Below are 14,181 nucleotides of genomic sequence, written 5' to 3' on the forward strand. Positions count from 1 at the left end.
ATTTTTCTTTTACTTTAAATACTGGATACACTCACCAATCAGCTGTTCTGTTTAGTTGAAAGCAACCAAATCTCTTTCTTTCCTTCCAGCCCTCAACTCCAGCAATCAATTGTAAGCCCCATAGGTTGGCTACTTATACAGGAGCCCAGCAGCAAGGACATTTTTTTGCAGTTCTTTGCAAAATTCAACCCACTGCATTTTTGATGCACAAAGTTTCCCATGTTGGGCTTGCTTCACACAGGGTGTGGCATTCAATTATCCAAATATTGAATTATCCGGCAAGATCACAAGGTCCCGATGTTTGGGTAAACTATGTCAGCTGGCATTCGATTATCTGGAATTTAATTAATGGAATGAAATAATTCCCGCCTGTGTCCTTCAGATAATCAAGGTTCCTCTGTACTGAGTTGAAAAGGATCTCTTCTTGCTCACTAAGTGGCTGTTGGATACAGTTAGAATAAAATAAATAGATTCATAAAACAAGTTTAGAGTGTTTTCATTGCAACATTTCTTCAGCTTTGAATTCTCAGCACATACAAGGAACATGTATTATCTGCAGGAAGACTTGCACATAATCTGACAAGGGCAGGACATAAATGAGTGACTTGTCTAAAATGCAGACTTACAGCTTGCCACAATTTTTCAAACTCACTTAATTCGTAAGCCTGGGTAAGCATATCTCGCTCATAAATGACATCCATTCTTTCAACTGTCTTATTATCTTCATCGTCGTCGTCGTCATCTTCATCATCTACCTTTTTTCCATATGGCTTTATCAGTTTCAGACATCGGACAATAATCTGAGTTCCTGAAAACAATAATGGTCACTTCAACACTAAATTATTTAGAGTTCCAATTCATTCCCTTCATGTTAAGTATTTGGACATCAGTTTATCATTAGATCTGAAATAAAATCATATTTAATCTACAAGAGATATTTCAAAATCTTATCTGACACCAAAATAAGGCAATTGCACATTTGCAGGGGATGCATACTGCAATGGTTTCTCTATAGCCTTTGAAAATTTTTAATTCTAGCTTGGACAAGAGGCCAAACCTATCATATCCCAACTAGAATGAATTCACAAGATTGAGATTAAATTTAGATTGGCAATTCAGCAAATCAACTGCTGATGTTACAATTCAGAAATATTAAAATTCCACTATGCTGCTAGATATTGGCTCTCTTTAAGGTGATAACTTATCAAAGTTTTCACCCATTGTTCAGATTCAATTTCATTATTTCACATGAAATGCTACCGTAAGGACTTACAACAATTTGTTCCCAATGGATAATTTTTAATCCAGTTTCTAAAAGAGGGACTACTGAGTCACAGTGCAAGATATAGATAAGACTACAAAAACTTATCCCTACCCTGGCATACAAATTTCAATATCTACAGATACAGATCAGAGACTGTAGCCTGAGAATGTGCGAAGTGCAGTAGGTATAAGAAATTTTCTTTTAAAAAGATGCTGGAACACAGGTAACAATTACCTTAACATATCATTCAGGTTCAGGGTTAAGGTTAGAAAGTTAAGGTAAGAAAGTTCTCGAATCCCGAGTTCACAACGGTTTAGATTTCTACTTGAAGCTGCACGTCATCGTGGGGGAAATTATATCACAGGTCTTCAGTGCATACTGAAGGAAAATTAGGGCCCCTAAAATTATATCAAACTCTTGCAATAGCATGTCGGAAATTCCGAATTGGAGGTGACAGTATAACCATAGGCTAACAACGTTCAGTTAAACCAGCTCTATCAAGATTGTACTGTAAACCTCTAGCTATCCAAACCAACATCTAACCTGCACTACGGATAAGGATGGGACACTGCAGTTGTCAAATATAAATTAAGTCTTGATTACCTTTCTTTGTCACACAAGGTCCTCCCTCAGGATTCAGGTCTTTGAGGGGAACAGCAACCACCTTGGCTATTCCACCAGTCACCATATACTGATAAAGCTTCTTAAAGGTTCTCTCACAAAGACTCTAAACAGAAAATAGACAGCTGTAGTTCAAAGAAATGGTCTTTCATGTACACAATTACATATTTAATCAAATAAAACAAAGCAACTAAAAATAACACCAGTGCATTTTGAGTGGTTTCATTGTTTGGCTTAATAAAGTGGTGTAGGTATATTTCCCTACTGGGAACAAATAATTTGAAAAGTTGCATAATTAAAAGTAAACCTGTTGCCGATTTTGTTTTTGGTCAGACATAAATGCAGGTGAAAACAGGTGAACAGATGTGTCATCTTCAAAAAGATAATCTTCAAATAACAAACCACAAAAGCCAAAACAATTGCAAAAAAAGTCAAAATATTATTTAAGGAATGTAACACACTTTTGCCACTTAGAGCCTGATACCAAATTCTTGAGGAGAAGATAAGGCTGCAGTTAAATTCCAGATATCTTATATCTGAAGCTTTTATTCAAAGACAAACCATTATTTCAACGTTTCTTTGCAAAGCTTCAGAAATTCTCTCACTTCATGAAGTGTGGTGGGGTGATATCAATGATACAACTCTTCAATAAAATAATGACTTATTATCGCTGGTTTCACGAAGAACTTTTCTAACAGATGATTTCACCCACACGTTTTCTTGCTGCTTTAATATTGAATGAGTCAAGTACTTAAAAATCAAGTAAAAGCAATTTGTCATCATCAGTCAAATATAAAAGTTTGGCTAGACATCAAAAGCAAAATTTGGTGGAGGCTGAAATCTTAAATTGAAGTAGAAAATGCTGGAAATAATCAGTTCAGGCAGCACCTATGCAGGGGAAGACAATATTGATGTTGCAGGTCATTGACCTTTCATCAGAATACATTCAGTATTGCAATAAAAGGTCAGGGACCCAAGAAAGGAACTTGGGTTTCTCTCCACAGATGCTGCCTGAACTGATTATTTCCAGCATTACAGTGTTTACATTTATTGGTTTTAATGCCTTCCGGCCTCTCCCCCAAAAACTATCCATTGCAGACTGGAACAACTGATGAGAGTCAGTGGGATCATACTTGAAGAATGACCTATTCAAAGTGATATAGTTTGTTCTAAAGACTTTGTCTGGTGTTTAGGACAAATGACAGCTTCCACAGGGAGGCCAGCACGGCACATTAACGACAGCTACTGCTAACACAAGTGCATCAGAGACAGTAAAAAACACTGTACCCTCTGACATCAATGGAAATTAGATCAGAAATCAGAACAGAAAGCTACCAAAGATAAGTTGCATCGGAACAAAATGATAAACCATGACCGCCAGCACCTCAACCTTCCCCCCACCCCCCCCCAACCCCCCCCACCCCCTCCCCCTCCCCCCCCCCCCCTCCCCCTCCCCCTCCCCCCCCCCCCCCCCCTCCCCCAACCATATAATGCCACTGATTGTCTTTTGAAAAACCTACCAGCTCATCCCTGAGAGTCAACATGATTTCCATCTGATTGGGCCGGTTGACAAGGATATGGGAGATTTTTTCCATTAAAATATCATATTTGCTTCTCCTGCATAATGGATAGAAAAGTGAAGCAGTGAATAAAGAATGAGCAAATTTCATAACATCAAGTGGAACAACACAGGTTACACAAAACCCACTTCAACCAAAGGAAGCTCCATGCAGCAACTGTCTCAACTTGCTACTTTCAGGTACACTGTCATGAAAACTTTTCAGCTTACTCATGAGTTAACACTTTCTTGACCCTTGATCAGTACTAAAAATGCAAGGTATTCATTGGAACGCAGAAGCAAGAGTGGGCCATCCGGCCTGCTGAGCCTGCTCCACCAATCATTAGTGTCATAGCTGATCATTTATATCAAAATTGCTTTCCCCCACACCATTGCCATTACACTTTTTTCAGAAATCTGTCAATTTTGACTACAGAAATAGTCAATAACTGAGTTTCCACAGCCCTCTGGGGTAGGGAATTCCAAAGATACACACAAAACTTTCCTTGTAAAAAGAATTTCCCTTTTCTTGGTCCCAAATGGTTTCCCCCTTATTCCGAAATTGTCCAATGTTTCTAAACTCACCAACTGGGGAAATATTTATGCTGCTTAGCCCTTTTACTAAAAGCAAAACATTGCAGATGCTGGAAATTTGAAATAAAAATAAGAAGTTCTGGCAAAACTCAGGATGTCCAGCAGCGTCTGTGTAGAGAAAAAGGCAGATAACGCGATGGGTCCAAAATGACTCTCTTCACCCCATTCCTTGAAACTCTAGGGAATACTGACCCAGTATTTCAAACCTTTTCATCAGGAACACAAGTTGCGAACCTTTATCTCACACTCTCAATGGCAATATTCTTAACAAGGTAATGGGGAACAAAACTGCACAAATTACTCCAGGTGTGAACTAACCAAAGTTCATGGCACTCATCCACGAATTCGATCAACAGACACATCGACCTAGACCCTATATACCGGCCACTGCAGCGGACAGCTACTGACAACCGGAAGCGGCAGATTCAAACCAGTATAAATGCCGGAGGAATCAGCACAGAAGCGCTTCACAGGAGGCTCCCAAGCACTGAAGATGTCACCTAGAAAGGGGACGAAACGTTTGCAAGAAAAACTCCCAGCTTGGCGAACAGAACCACAACAACGAGCACCCGAGCTACAAATCTTCTCACAAACTTTGAGTAACATGGTTTCTTAAAAATCCCAACATGCATTAACTTCTAAAGGAAGAAGATTCCATACTTGCAAATTAAAATTTTCAGGATAACTGGGCTTGTTTGATAATAATTACGTTGGCCTCAACCTTTTCTACCTCTGGAATAGTGGAATAACTATATGTCAAAGTACCAACTTTGCATTTCAATAGTTCATCTCTCAGTGAGATACTGCTGCAGTGCAGCCTATGGTGAAGCAGGGAAACTTGAACTTCAACATCCAGAAGTATGTGTTTAATATGCTCATGTACTTTCTGAAGGATTCTACCTAATTTACTCCAATGTAAGTCATCACTATTAGCCTCATCATTATTATTAAATCTAAATCAAAGCACAGCATAGGTAAGGAGACTAAAACTGCACATAGTAGTTTGGGTGTGGTTGAACCAAGGTTATGTACAACTGAATGTGCCACTCTGCACATGCTTCTCAGTCTGCTGCTCAAGCAAACACATGGAGTATAGGCAAATGAAATAAATGTGTCTTTTCATGTAAAATTTCACCCTATCCAAATTAGAGTTAAGATGCTAGAGAAATACCAAAGTAAACTTTTTTTTAAAAAAGAGCAGTGAACTCTGAACGTAACACTCATTGATGTGATTTGATTCTAGCAGCTTGTCACTAAAACGATTAACTCAAAGTGAGATTAATGCTCTCAAAATATGGCACTGCGATATTACAACATGTTGCAGAGGACAAGTGTTTAGTTATAAATCCATACTGTACTCTGCCCTTGCAAGCAGAGCTCTGTCTATTTGCTTATCACATTCTTATTTTAAACAACTGATGAGGAGCTAGTGGGATGTGAATTTCTTTTGCCAAAATTTTTAAGTGCCATTTTTAAAAATAACTGTCTTTCAGATTGACGATATTTCTTCACATAACCCATGTGGATAACTTTCACTGATACTCGTGATGCATATTTTTCAGCAATGAGTGAAGCATCTCAGCATTGACACCCGAAGTGTAGTTAACTGCCAGTTATATTATTGCATATTACAACATTGGTTTAAAGCACTGAAGTCAAACACAAGCTTTCAAACGAAACTATTTTACCGGTCAATGTGAAAGCGTTTGAGAAGGAGCAAAATGGAATACTGCTGGTTGCCATTAGGCTGACGAATCACGTGTGACTGCAGAGTAATCAGACTGTTTCTGTCGAGAACTCTTCTGTGATAATGCATTTTACGAGCATCAATTCTACAAAAAAAAGTAACAACATTTTAAAATTAAAACAATTGTACAAAAGGATACAGTTTCTCTGAATGAAATTTGTCCTCACTTGAAAGCTCCACTGTGAAGGTCTCTTTGCAGCTCTCCCTGCCATCTTGCTCTGCCCAGCCTTTCCAGAATGCAGTAAGAATAGTCGGGCAGCTTCAATTCTGGATCACTTTCCCACCCAATCAGGGCTCGATGACGAACCATTTGAGAGGCAACGATGACTAACCTCTCACCCCATCTACAGAACAAAACAGAATAGAGGATTCAAAATGAGCCTTTACAGTTGAGTTGATATAAAGAATACAGACCTTTTAGAAGTTTGAAGAGTCACAAAGCTGGTCCCATTTTTCTAAAAGCTGTTCCTTTTCTCAAGGAGACTGTACCCTTTTTATTCAGAGGGGTCGTAAACAACTCCAGTTCTGATTAGATTGGTTTGGTACAGAGGCCTTTTTGTTTATATGTAAACAGATGAGACTTCCAGCCAAAGTGGTCATGTTTTAGAAGTGACCTGTATAATGAAAGGGGTGTGGTCAGCTCTCTAGCTGAGCAATTCAGTCCAGAATTAGTTAGAAATTCAGCAGTGGACTGTGTGAACAGGCTGCAAAAACTCTCTCTCCTTCTGCCCTTCTAACTTCAACCTGTAAGTGTGTGTTCTATCTTTACTGGTTTTTTTTTAAATGGATTTGCTTCATGGGACTGTTGCGTATATTCAGAACAGCATAATTAAATCTAGTCTGGATGGACTGAGTTTTATTGGGGTTCTCTATTCTGTTCTTTGTGTTGTATTGTGTAATTTTGTGAATAAATTTTTGTCTGTTTTAAAACCTGGTTGTCAACCTCACTAACTTACTCTGAGTAACTTACACTGTACACTTACTGAAATAAATTACAAAGTTATGATCTGGGTTACCTGCTTAAGAATGTCTTGAGTGGTCTGGCCTAGTCCATAACAGAAGCATTGAGATATATAACTGCAGTGTAACAGAAGTATTAGATCATAATTCACCTATAAAATGCAGGTTTAAACCAGCTAACTTCATTATTGTTGCCCTTCTGTGTATCCTGCCTGTGCCTTACAACCTGAGGAATCCTCAACTCGCTGAATGGACCACTCGATGTCCTCAGGCAAGGCCAGGGATGGTTATCATGATCAGATCATAACCGACGTCAGCTATTTTCATCCAGCTCCACGATACCACCTCTGGGATCTCCAAAGGAATCCTTGGCTTCCTTCCTTGTCTATGCCTTGCCTTGGGGGCAGCAAGGGACCAGTTTAGACATGGACTGGTGACCACAAAACACTTCATCCCCAGCCAGTTATTGACCCCTCCAGGTTAATGGGTCAAATTTCAAGCTCTCCTATTTTCAAATCTGTCAATGCCCTATCTCTCCCTATTTCCTGAAATACCACTTCACAAAAGCAATGTGACCCATGTGTTAAAAATGTACTTTTAAAACTAGCTGCCAGCTTTATTAGCTTTATCTATTAGATAAAACAGTTGTAAGATGGGATGGAATTTCAGGGAGTAAATTTTTTGTAATCTGGCCACAAGAATGCCATTAGTAATCCAGAGGCCCCAGGTAATGCTCTGAAGAGATGTGAAAATAAATGGTGGAGATCACAGTGGATCAGGTAGCATCCATGGAGAGAGGGTAAGCTAACATTTCGAGTCTAGATAACTCTTCATCAGAGCTGAAGTGAAGTGTGCAGGGGACAGCATTTATCCTATAGTTGGGGAGGAGGAGGGGGAGGGGGCAGCTATGGTTGTGTGGGTGGGGAAAAGATGTCAATAGTTCAGATTAAGTGATCAGAATGGGAGAATGGCAGGACAATGGTGTGTCTCCAATCAGACCTGAAAGAACAGAGCTCCCCCGGGGATGAGGGGAGGGTAGAGAGGACATGACAATGAGCTAAAAAGAGAGGGAAGAAATGATTCACAATTTGAAGGTGTTGAACTCCATATTAAGTTCAGAAGGCTGTAAAGTGCCTAGTCTGAAGATGTGACATTATTCTTCCAGTTTGCGCTGTGATTCACTGGAACACTGCAGCATGCTGAGGACAGCATCCTATATGCATGGCCACTTATCTGTCCTAGGCATGTTGCAGTAGTCCAGTGAATTTCAGCGCAAACTGGTACAACATCTCATCTTCATACTAGGCACTTTACAGCTTTCTGGACTTAATATGGAGTTCAACCACCTTTAAATTGTGAACCATTTCTTTCCTCTCTTTTAGCTTGTTATCATGTCCTCTCTCCCGACCACCCCAACCCAGGGGGACTGTCTGTCCTTGCAAGTCTGACAGGAAACACACCACTGTTCTGCCGTTCCGATCACTTAGTCTGAACTAGCAAAATCCTTTCTCCACCAGCACACTACACCCACCTTCCGCCCTCCCCCATCCAAACTACAGGATAAATGCTGTCCGGGCCATACATTTCACTTCAGCTCCAATGAAGAGTCATCTATACTCGAAACATTAGCTTGGTATCTCACCATGGATGCTGTCTGACCCACTGTGATCTACAGCATTTGTTGTTTTCAGTACGGGTTCCAGCAGCTGCAGTAATTTGCTCCTACACTGCTCTGAACAGGTTGGTTCAAATTCCACCATAGAAGCTGGAATTTAAATTCAATTAAAACGTAATGTAAAACTCATCTCAGAAATAATGGCCGACAGAATTATCACCAATTATCAAAAGCCATCTGGTTCACTCATCCTCTATACAGAAGGATAACCAACATGTGACTCCAGAGCCTCAGCAATGTGGTTAACTCACAAGCATCTCTGAAATGGCCAAGCAAGCCTTTCAGTTCTCGTGGAGTTAGGGCACGACAATAAATGTTGGCCTTGCCAGTGAGACTTTTGATGACATTTTTGCGTTAATCAAAAGAGCTAAAATCAAGAACACACGCCAGAAGATCAACAGCATTTCCAGGATCAAATTTACTAGCGAGGAGGACAACAACCAACTCCCATTTCTAGATGCAATAGTTACAAGGTCACAGGATGGTGAATGGGGTAAAAAATGAGGTCTGCAGATGCTGGAGATCACAGCTGAAAATGTGTTGCTTGTTAAAGCACAGCAGGTTAGGCAGCATCCAAGGAATAGGAAATTCGACGTTTCGGGCATAAGGATTCCTGATGAAGGGCTTATGCCCGAAACGTCGAATTTCCTATTCCTTGGATGCTGCCTAACCTGCTGTGCTTTAACCAGCAACACATTTTCAGCACAGGATGGTGAATGCATAGCAAAAGTGTACAGAGAGACCGCACATACTGATCAGATCCTAAACTACAATAACAACCACCCCAACACCCACAAAAGAAGCTGCATTAGGACCATGTTCAAAAGAGCAGCAATACACAGCAGCACCCTGAAACCGTGAAGAGGGGAAGAAATACACCCATACCAAGTCTTTGCTAAAAACAGATACCCTACAGCTTCGTCCGCAGAAGCCTAGTGAACAAGCAACGCCAAGACAACAAGACATGCCCCAACACACTGGCTACTCTCCCATACATTAAAAACATTTTGAAACTGACAGCTAAACTGCTCCAACCACTAGAGACTTGACAGCACACAAACTGACAGCTGCACTCAGGCAGCAGCTCACCAGAATAAAGGATGCGATATGCACTAGGCACACTAAGCACTATGTAGGACAAACAGGCAGATAGCAAGTAACCCACATTCATGAACACCAGCTAGCAACTAAGCAGCACAACCAACTCTCCCTGGTATCCACACACACAGACAACAAGAACCATGAGTTTGACTGGGACAACACGGTACTAGGGACAGGCCAAACAAAGAACAGCAAGGAAATTCCTGGAAGCACGGTCCTCTTCCTCCTCAGACTCTATTAACAAACACATTGACCTAATCCCAATATACAATCTGCTGCAATGGAAAAATCGGAACTGGCACCAACCAGAAACAGCTCAAACAGAACCACAACAATTCAAAGTGAAACAATACAGCAGCGCTTCACACAAGGCAACACAGCACTGATGATGTCCTCAAAAAAGGGGATGGAACATCTGCCAACAAACCTACCAGCTCAGCAAACAGACCAACAGCAAATCCAGTGAGATGCACATCCCGTAAAACAACAAAGAAAACGCTGAATTCCACAAAATTTTAGATAAGCTTTCATAACTCACCTGTTTATAGCTTCATCCAATGTGCACCTTGGTATTAACTGATAAGTCCTTATCTCTGCAGTTACATCTTTTCGCTTGTGAAAATGTTGACAGGAACCCTGAATTCCATCTTTATTGTCAGAAATGATGCAAACTGGATAGATATCATCTCTAGGTGTAGGATCCCTCCGTGTCTCTTGAATTCCTGTCTCTGGATCAATTTCTTCATATCTTATCAGGCACAAAACATAAAAGGATTAAAATGCAGTTGAACATACAAGGTACTGATCAAAACAATCATACTTACAAATTAGAGAGTGCATTCTTCATGAGTGAATATTACATATAGAAAGCAAAATATTCATTTCATCAAGAGCTTGAAGAACAAATTGAACACAGAAGATTAAAGCTTGAAGCTTTATAATCCTAGTTCAGAACAGACAGAACTGTAAGGTACTTAACACACAATATAGACAAATAATATGTGATCAGTTCGGATTTATTTTGAAACAACATATTTAGTACTTTTATTTTAGCTTTTCATCATTGTTTTCTATTTCAGTAAGTTCATTATTGAACAAATGTAAACGTATTCCATAAAGTAATGCTATTACTTTCAGGGAGGCAGGGGAGAATGGGGAAAGGCAATGGCTTAGTGGTATTATCACTAGACCAGAAACCCAGCTGACGTTCTGGGACCCTTGGTTCAAATCCTGCCATAGCAGAAGATGGAACTTGAATTCAATTTTTAAAAATCTGGAATTAAGAGTGTAATGAAAATCATGAATCCATTGTTGATTATTGGAAAAACCCATCTGGTTCACTAATGTCCTTTAGAGAAGGAAACTGCCATCCTTACCTGGTGTGGCTTACATGGGACTCTAGACCCACAGCAATGTGGTTCACACTCTGGGCAATAATGCCACCTAGCCAGCGACACCTTATTCAATGGATGAATAAAGTGAAAAAAATTTAGTACAGCAGCTCACTGCAGCTCATACTGCGCTCAACGTTATTGCGCACTGAACACTGTACTGTGACAAGTGGACGTTAAAAGCAAGAAGAATTAAACAATTCACTGCTTTAACTGTTTAAGATTGTTCATGGAGGACCACACGAAAACAACGGCCCAGAATTTGCTGAAACAGAGAGGTTCCCTACTCTCTTTGGTGCTGTAAAAACTTTCACATCCACCTAGGAGAACAGGGTCTTGATTCTCAATCTGAAATATGGAAACTCTTAAGTGCAATGATGCCTCACTGCTGCACTAGATGTCAACCCAGATGATGTGCTCACATTTCTGGAGCAGGGTTGGAACTCAAGATCTACTGACCAGGAAACAAAAAAATTCCAATACTGAGTCTCAGGTGTGGCAATATCACAATTTTGAAAATCACATCCGTGCTTTCAATCCATTTTAAAAAAACTTACTCCTCCCCTTCTCTAATCTTATCCAGCTTTCCAACAGAGGTGTCTGTGCTCTTCTAATTCTGGCTGTGTCCGTATCACTGATGGCCCCAGGATCAGGAAATTTCTCCTTCAATCAAAATTGCACCAGAGATATTGTGTTTCTGATGAGACATTAAACTGGACTTCCGTCAGCTCTCTCAGTTGAATAGATTAGATTCCCTACAGTGTGGAAATAGGCCATTTGGCCCAACAGGTCCACAATGACCCTCCAAAGAATAATCCATCCCCCTACATTTACCCCTGACTATATGCACCTAACACTATGGGCAATTTAGCATAGCCAATTCACCTGACCTGCACACTTTTGGACTGTGGGAGGAAACCAGAGCACTAGGAGACACAGCAAGAATGAACAAACTCCATACAGGCAGTCACCCAAAGCTGGAATTGAAGCCAGGTTCCCAGTGTTGTGAGGCAGCAGTGCTAACCACTGAGCCACCAGGCCATCTACTTAAATACAAGTTGATGTAAAAGATTTGACTTGACTCACTTCCCCACCATCCTGCAGCACAACCACTCACAGCTCTCCACGATCACCCAGAGTGAGCATTCCCAGCTTTTGCCATCACTGGATTGCAAGATTGTCTGTCTATCCCATCTTCAATATATTCAACAATGGAACATCTACAACTCTCTGCTCCTCCCCTACTTTCCCTTCCCATCCTCTTCCTGCCCAACTCATTACTCTACCTGGAGAAAATAAGGACTGCAGATACTTCCTGCCTAACTCATTATTCTACCTCCCATCTTCCCTTTCCCTTGTCCTTCTAGTCCTTTGTCTCCAAACCGTCCATCTTCCCTCCCTCTCCCCAACTACCTTTCCCCCCATCACACCCTCACTCCCTACCCCATTTCACACTCACCTCCACCTACTCAACCCTCCCTCTATCTTCTTTTCTCCCCACTGCCCTTCACCTCCCCATCCCCATCTTCTCCCCTTTGTCTTCTGCACACAGTTCCCCATCTTCACAGTGGCTTAGTGGTTAGCACTGCTACCTCACAGCCCAAGGGACCCAGGTTCGATCCCAGCCTCAGGTGCAATATGTCTGCAGCGGTTTCCTCCCACAGAGTTAGGTGAATTGGCTGTGATCAATTGCCTGTAGTGTCCAGGGATAGGGGAAATGTAGAGTAATAGGGTAGGGGGAATGAGTGGGGTAATCTTCAGAGGGTCAGTGTGGGTTTGTTCAAATAAATGACCTGTTTCCACAAGGGATTCTATGATTCTCCTACTTTTCCCCCCACCCTCCCATCATCTTTCCCCTCCCCCCACTTACCTGTCATGGTAGACCAGGGGCGGCCTCTCCTGGGGCAGCTGGTAGAAGGTGAACTCCGGGCAGGCGGCGAGGGCCTCCCACACGAACTGCTTGGTGGCCGGATCCAGGTGCAGCGGGAAGGCGGGGACGCGGTTGTCGAGCCGGAACCACAGGGTGGAGACGGTGATCCCGTCCAGCCCTTCGAGGGCAACCTCATCCAGCAACGACTCCAGGGCGGCCATTGCCTGCCCGGCCAGCCGGTCCTCCTGCGACAGCGCCCGCCCGCCGTACAGCGGAGAACCGCGTTACTGCAGCTAAGTGAGCCAGACCAGAGCCTGAGAGAGCACACATAAGTCCACACCAACCCATATACCACCCAGACTCCTATATTTACATAGACAGACACTTATACAACCACTAGTGTGGCTTTTAGGTCATTTTATGTCCCTCAAACTGTGTGCAACAACACACAACAGCAAAAAAAAAATTAGGAATAAAACAGAGAACTGCAGATGCTGGAGATCTTAGATTATTGACTCTTGAGCATGAAATGTAGGTTTAGGGTGAGAGTGGAAAGATATATAAGGGGCAACAGAGGGCGGAGTGGGTATGGAATGAGCTGTCAGAGGAAGTGTTGGAGGCTGATAAAATTACAGCATTTAGATAGCTATATGAATAGGAAAGATTTAGATTAATTACTTACACTGTGGAAACAGGCCCAATAAGTCCACACCGACCCATATACCACCCAGACTCCTACATTTACACCTTCACCTTACACTACAGGCAATTTAGCATGGCCAATTCACCTAATCTGCACATTTTTGGATTGTGGGAGGAAACCAGAGCACCCAGAGGAAACCCACACAGAGATATGTGCAAACTCCACACAGAGAGTTGTCTGAGGCAGGAATTGAACCCATGTCTCTGGCGCTGTGAGGCAGCAGTGCTAACCACTGTGCCACCATGCCACCCACAAAGGGGGTATGCAATACAGGCAGATCACACTATACAAAGTACATAAAAGGGGAGTAGGACAGAGTGAGGAGTACAATGTTATGGCTGCAGAGAAGGTGCACAAAGAGCCAGATCAACATTAAATTTAAAATTTGAGAGGTCCATTCAGAAGCATAATAACAAAAACAAATTACTGCAGAAACTCAGATCTGGTAGCATCAGTGGGCAAGGAAACAGAGTTCACTGGACTTGAAATGTTAACTCTGCTTTCTCTCTCCACAGATGTACCAGATCTGCTGAGTCTCTCCAGCAATTTCTGTTTTTGTTTCAGATCTTTAGCATCCAAAGTTATTTTCTTTTATTTCAGTATAAAAACAGAGAATGTTGTACAAACAAAAAAACACAAATAACTGCAGGTGCTGGAGATCTGAAACAAAACCAGAAACTCATCAGCATCTGTGGAG

At 41.6% G+C, this 14,181-nt stretch overlaps 1 protein-coding gene across 2 annotated transcripts in view; it reads right to left on the bottom strand.

The window, feature by feature from the left end:
- LOC132825355 (general transcription factor 3C polypeptide 1-like) overlaps positions 1-13,016 on the bottom strand; it is a 69,473-nt gene extending 56,457 nt beyond the window's left edge. For both annotated transcript variants that reach the window (XM_060840524.1, XM_060840522.1), the window contains exons 1-7: positions 12,782-13,016; positions 10,059-10,268; positions 5,952-6,128; positions 5,726-5,869; positions 3,406-3,502; positions 1,868-1,991; positions 653-808 (exon numbers count right to left, since the gene is read on the bottom strand). In XM_060840524.1, the coding sequence (XP_060696507.1) occupies positions 653-808; positions 1,868-1,991; positions 3,406-3,502; positions 5,726-5,869; positions 5,952-6,128; positions 10,059-10,268; positions 12,782-13,002 (1,129 nt within the window). In that variant the 5' untranslated portion in view covers positions 13,003-13,016. The remainder of the gene's footprint in view (positions 1-652; positions 809-1,867; positions 1,992-3,405; positions 3,503-5,725; positions 5,870-5,951; positions 6,129-10,058; positions 10,269-12,781) is intronic.
- Positions 13,017-14,181: the final 1,165 nt, after the last annotated feature.

This window comes from Hemiscyllium ocellatum, chromosome 20 (genome assembly GCF_020745735.1).
Source record: "Hemiscyllium ocellatum isolate sHemOce1 chromosome 20, sHemOce1.pat.X.cur, whole genome shotgun sequence".
NCBI classification, from domain to species: domain Eukaryota; kingdom Metazoa; phylum Chordata; class Chondrichthyes; order Orectolobiformes; family Hemiscylliidae; genus Hemiscyllium; species Hemiscyllium ocellatum.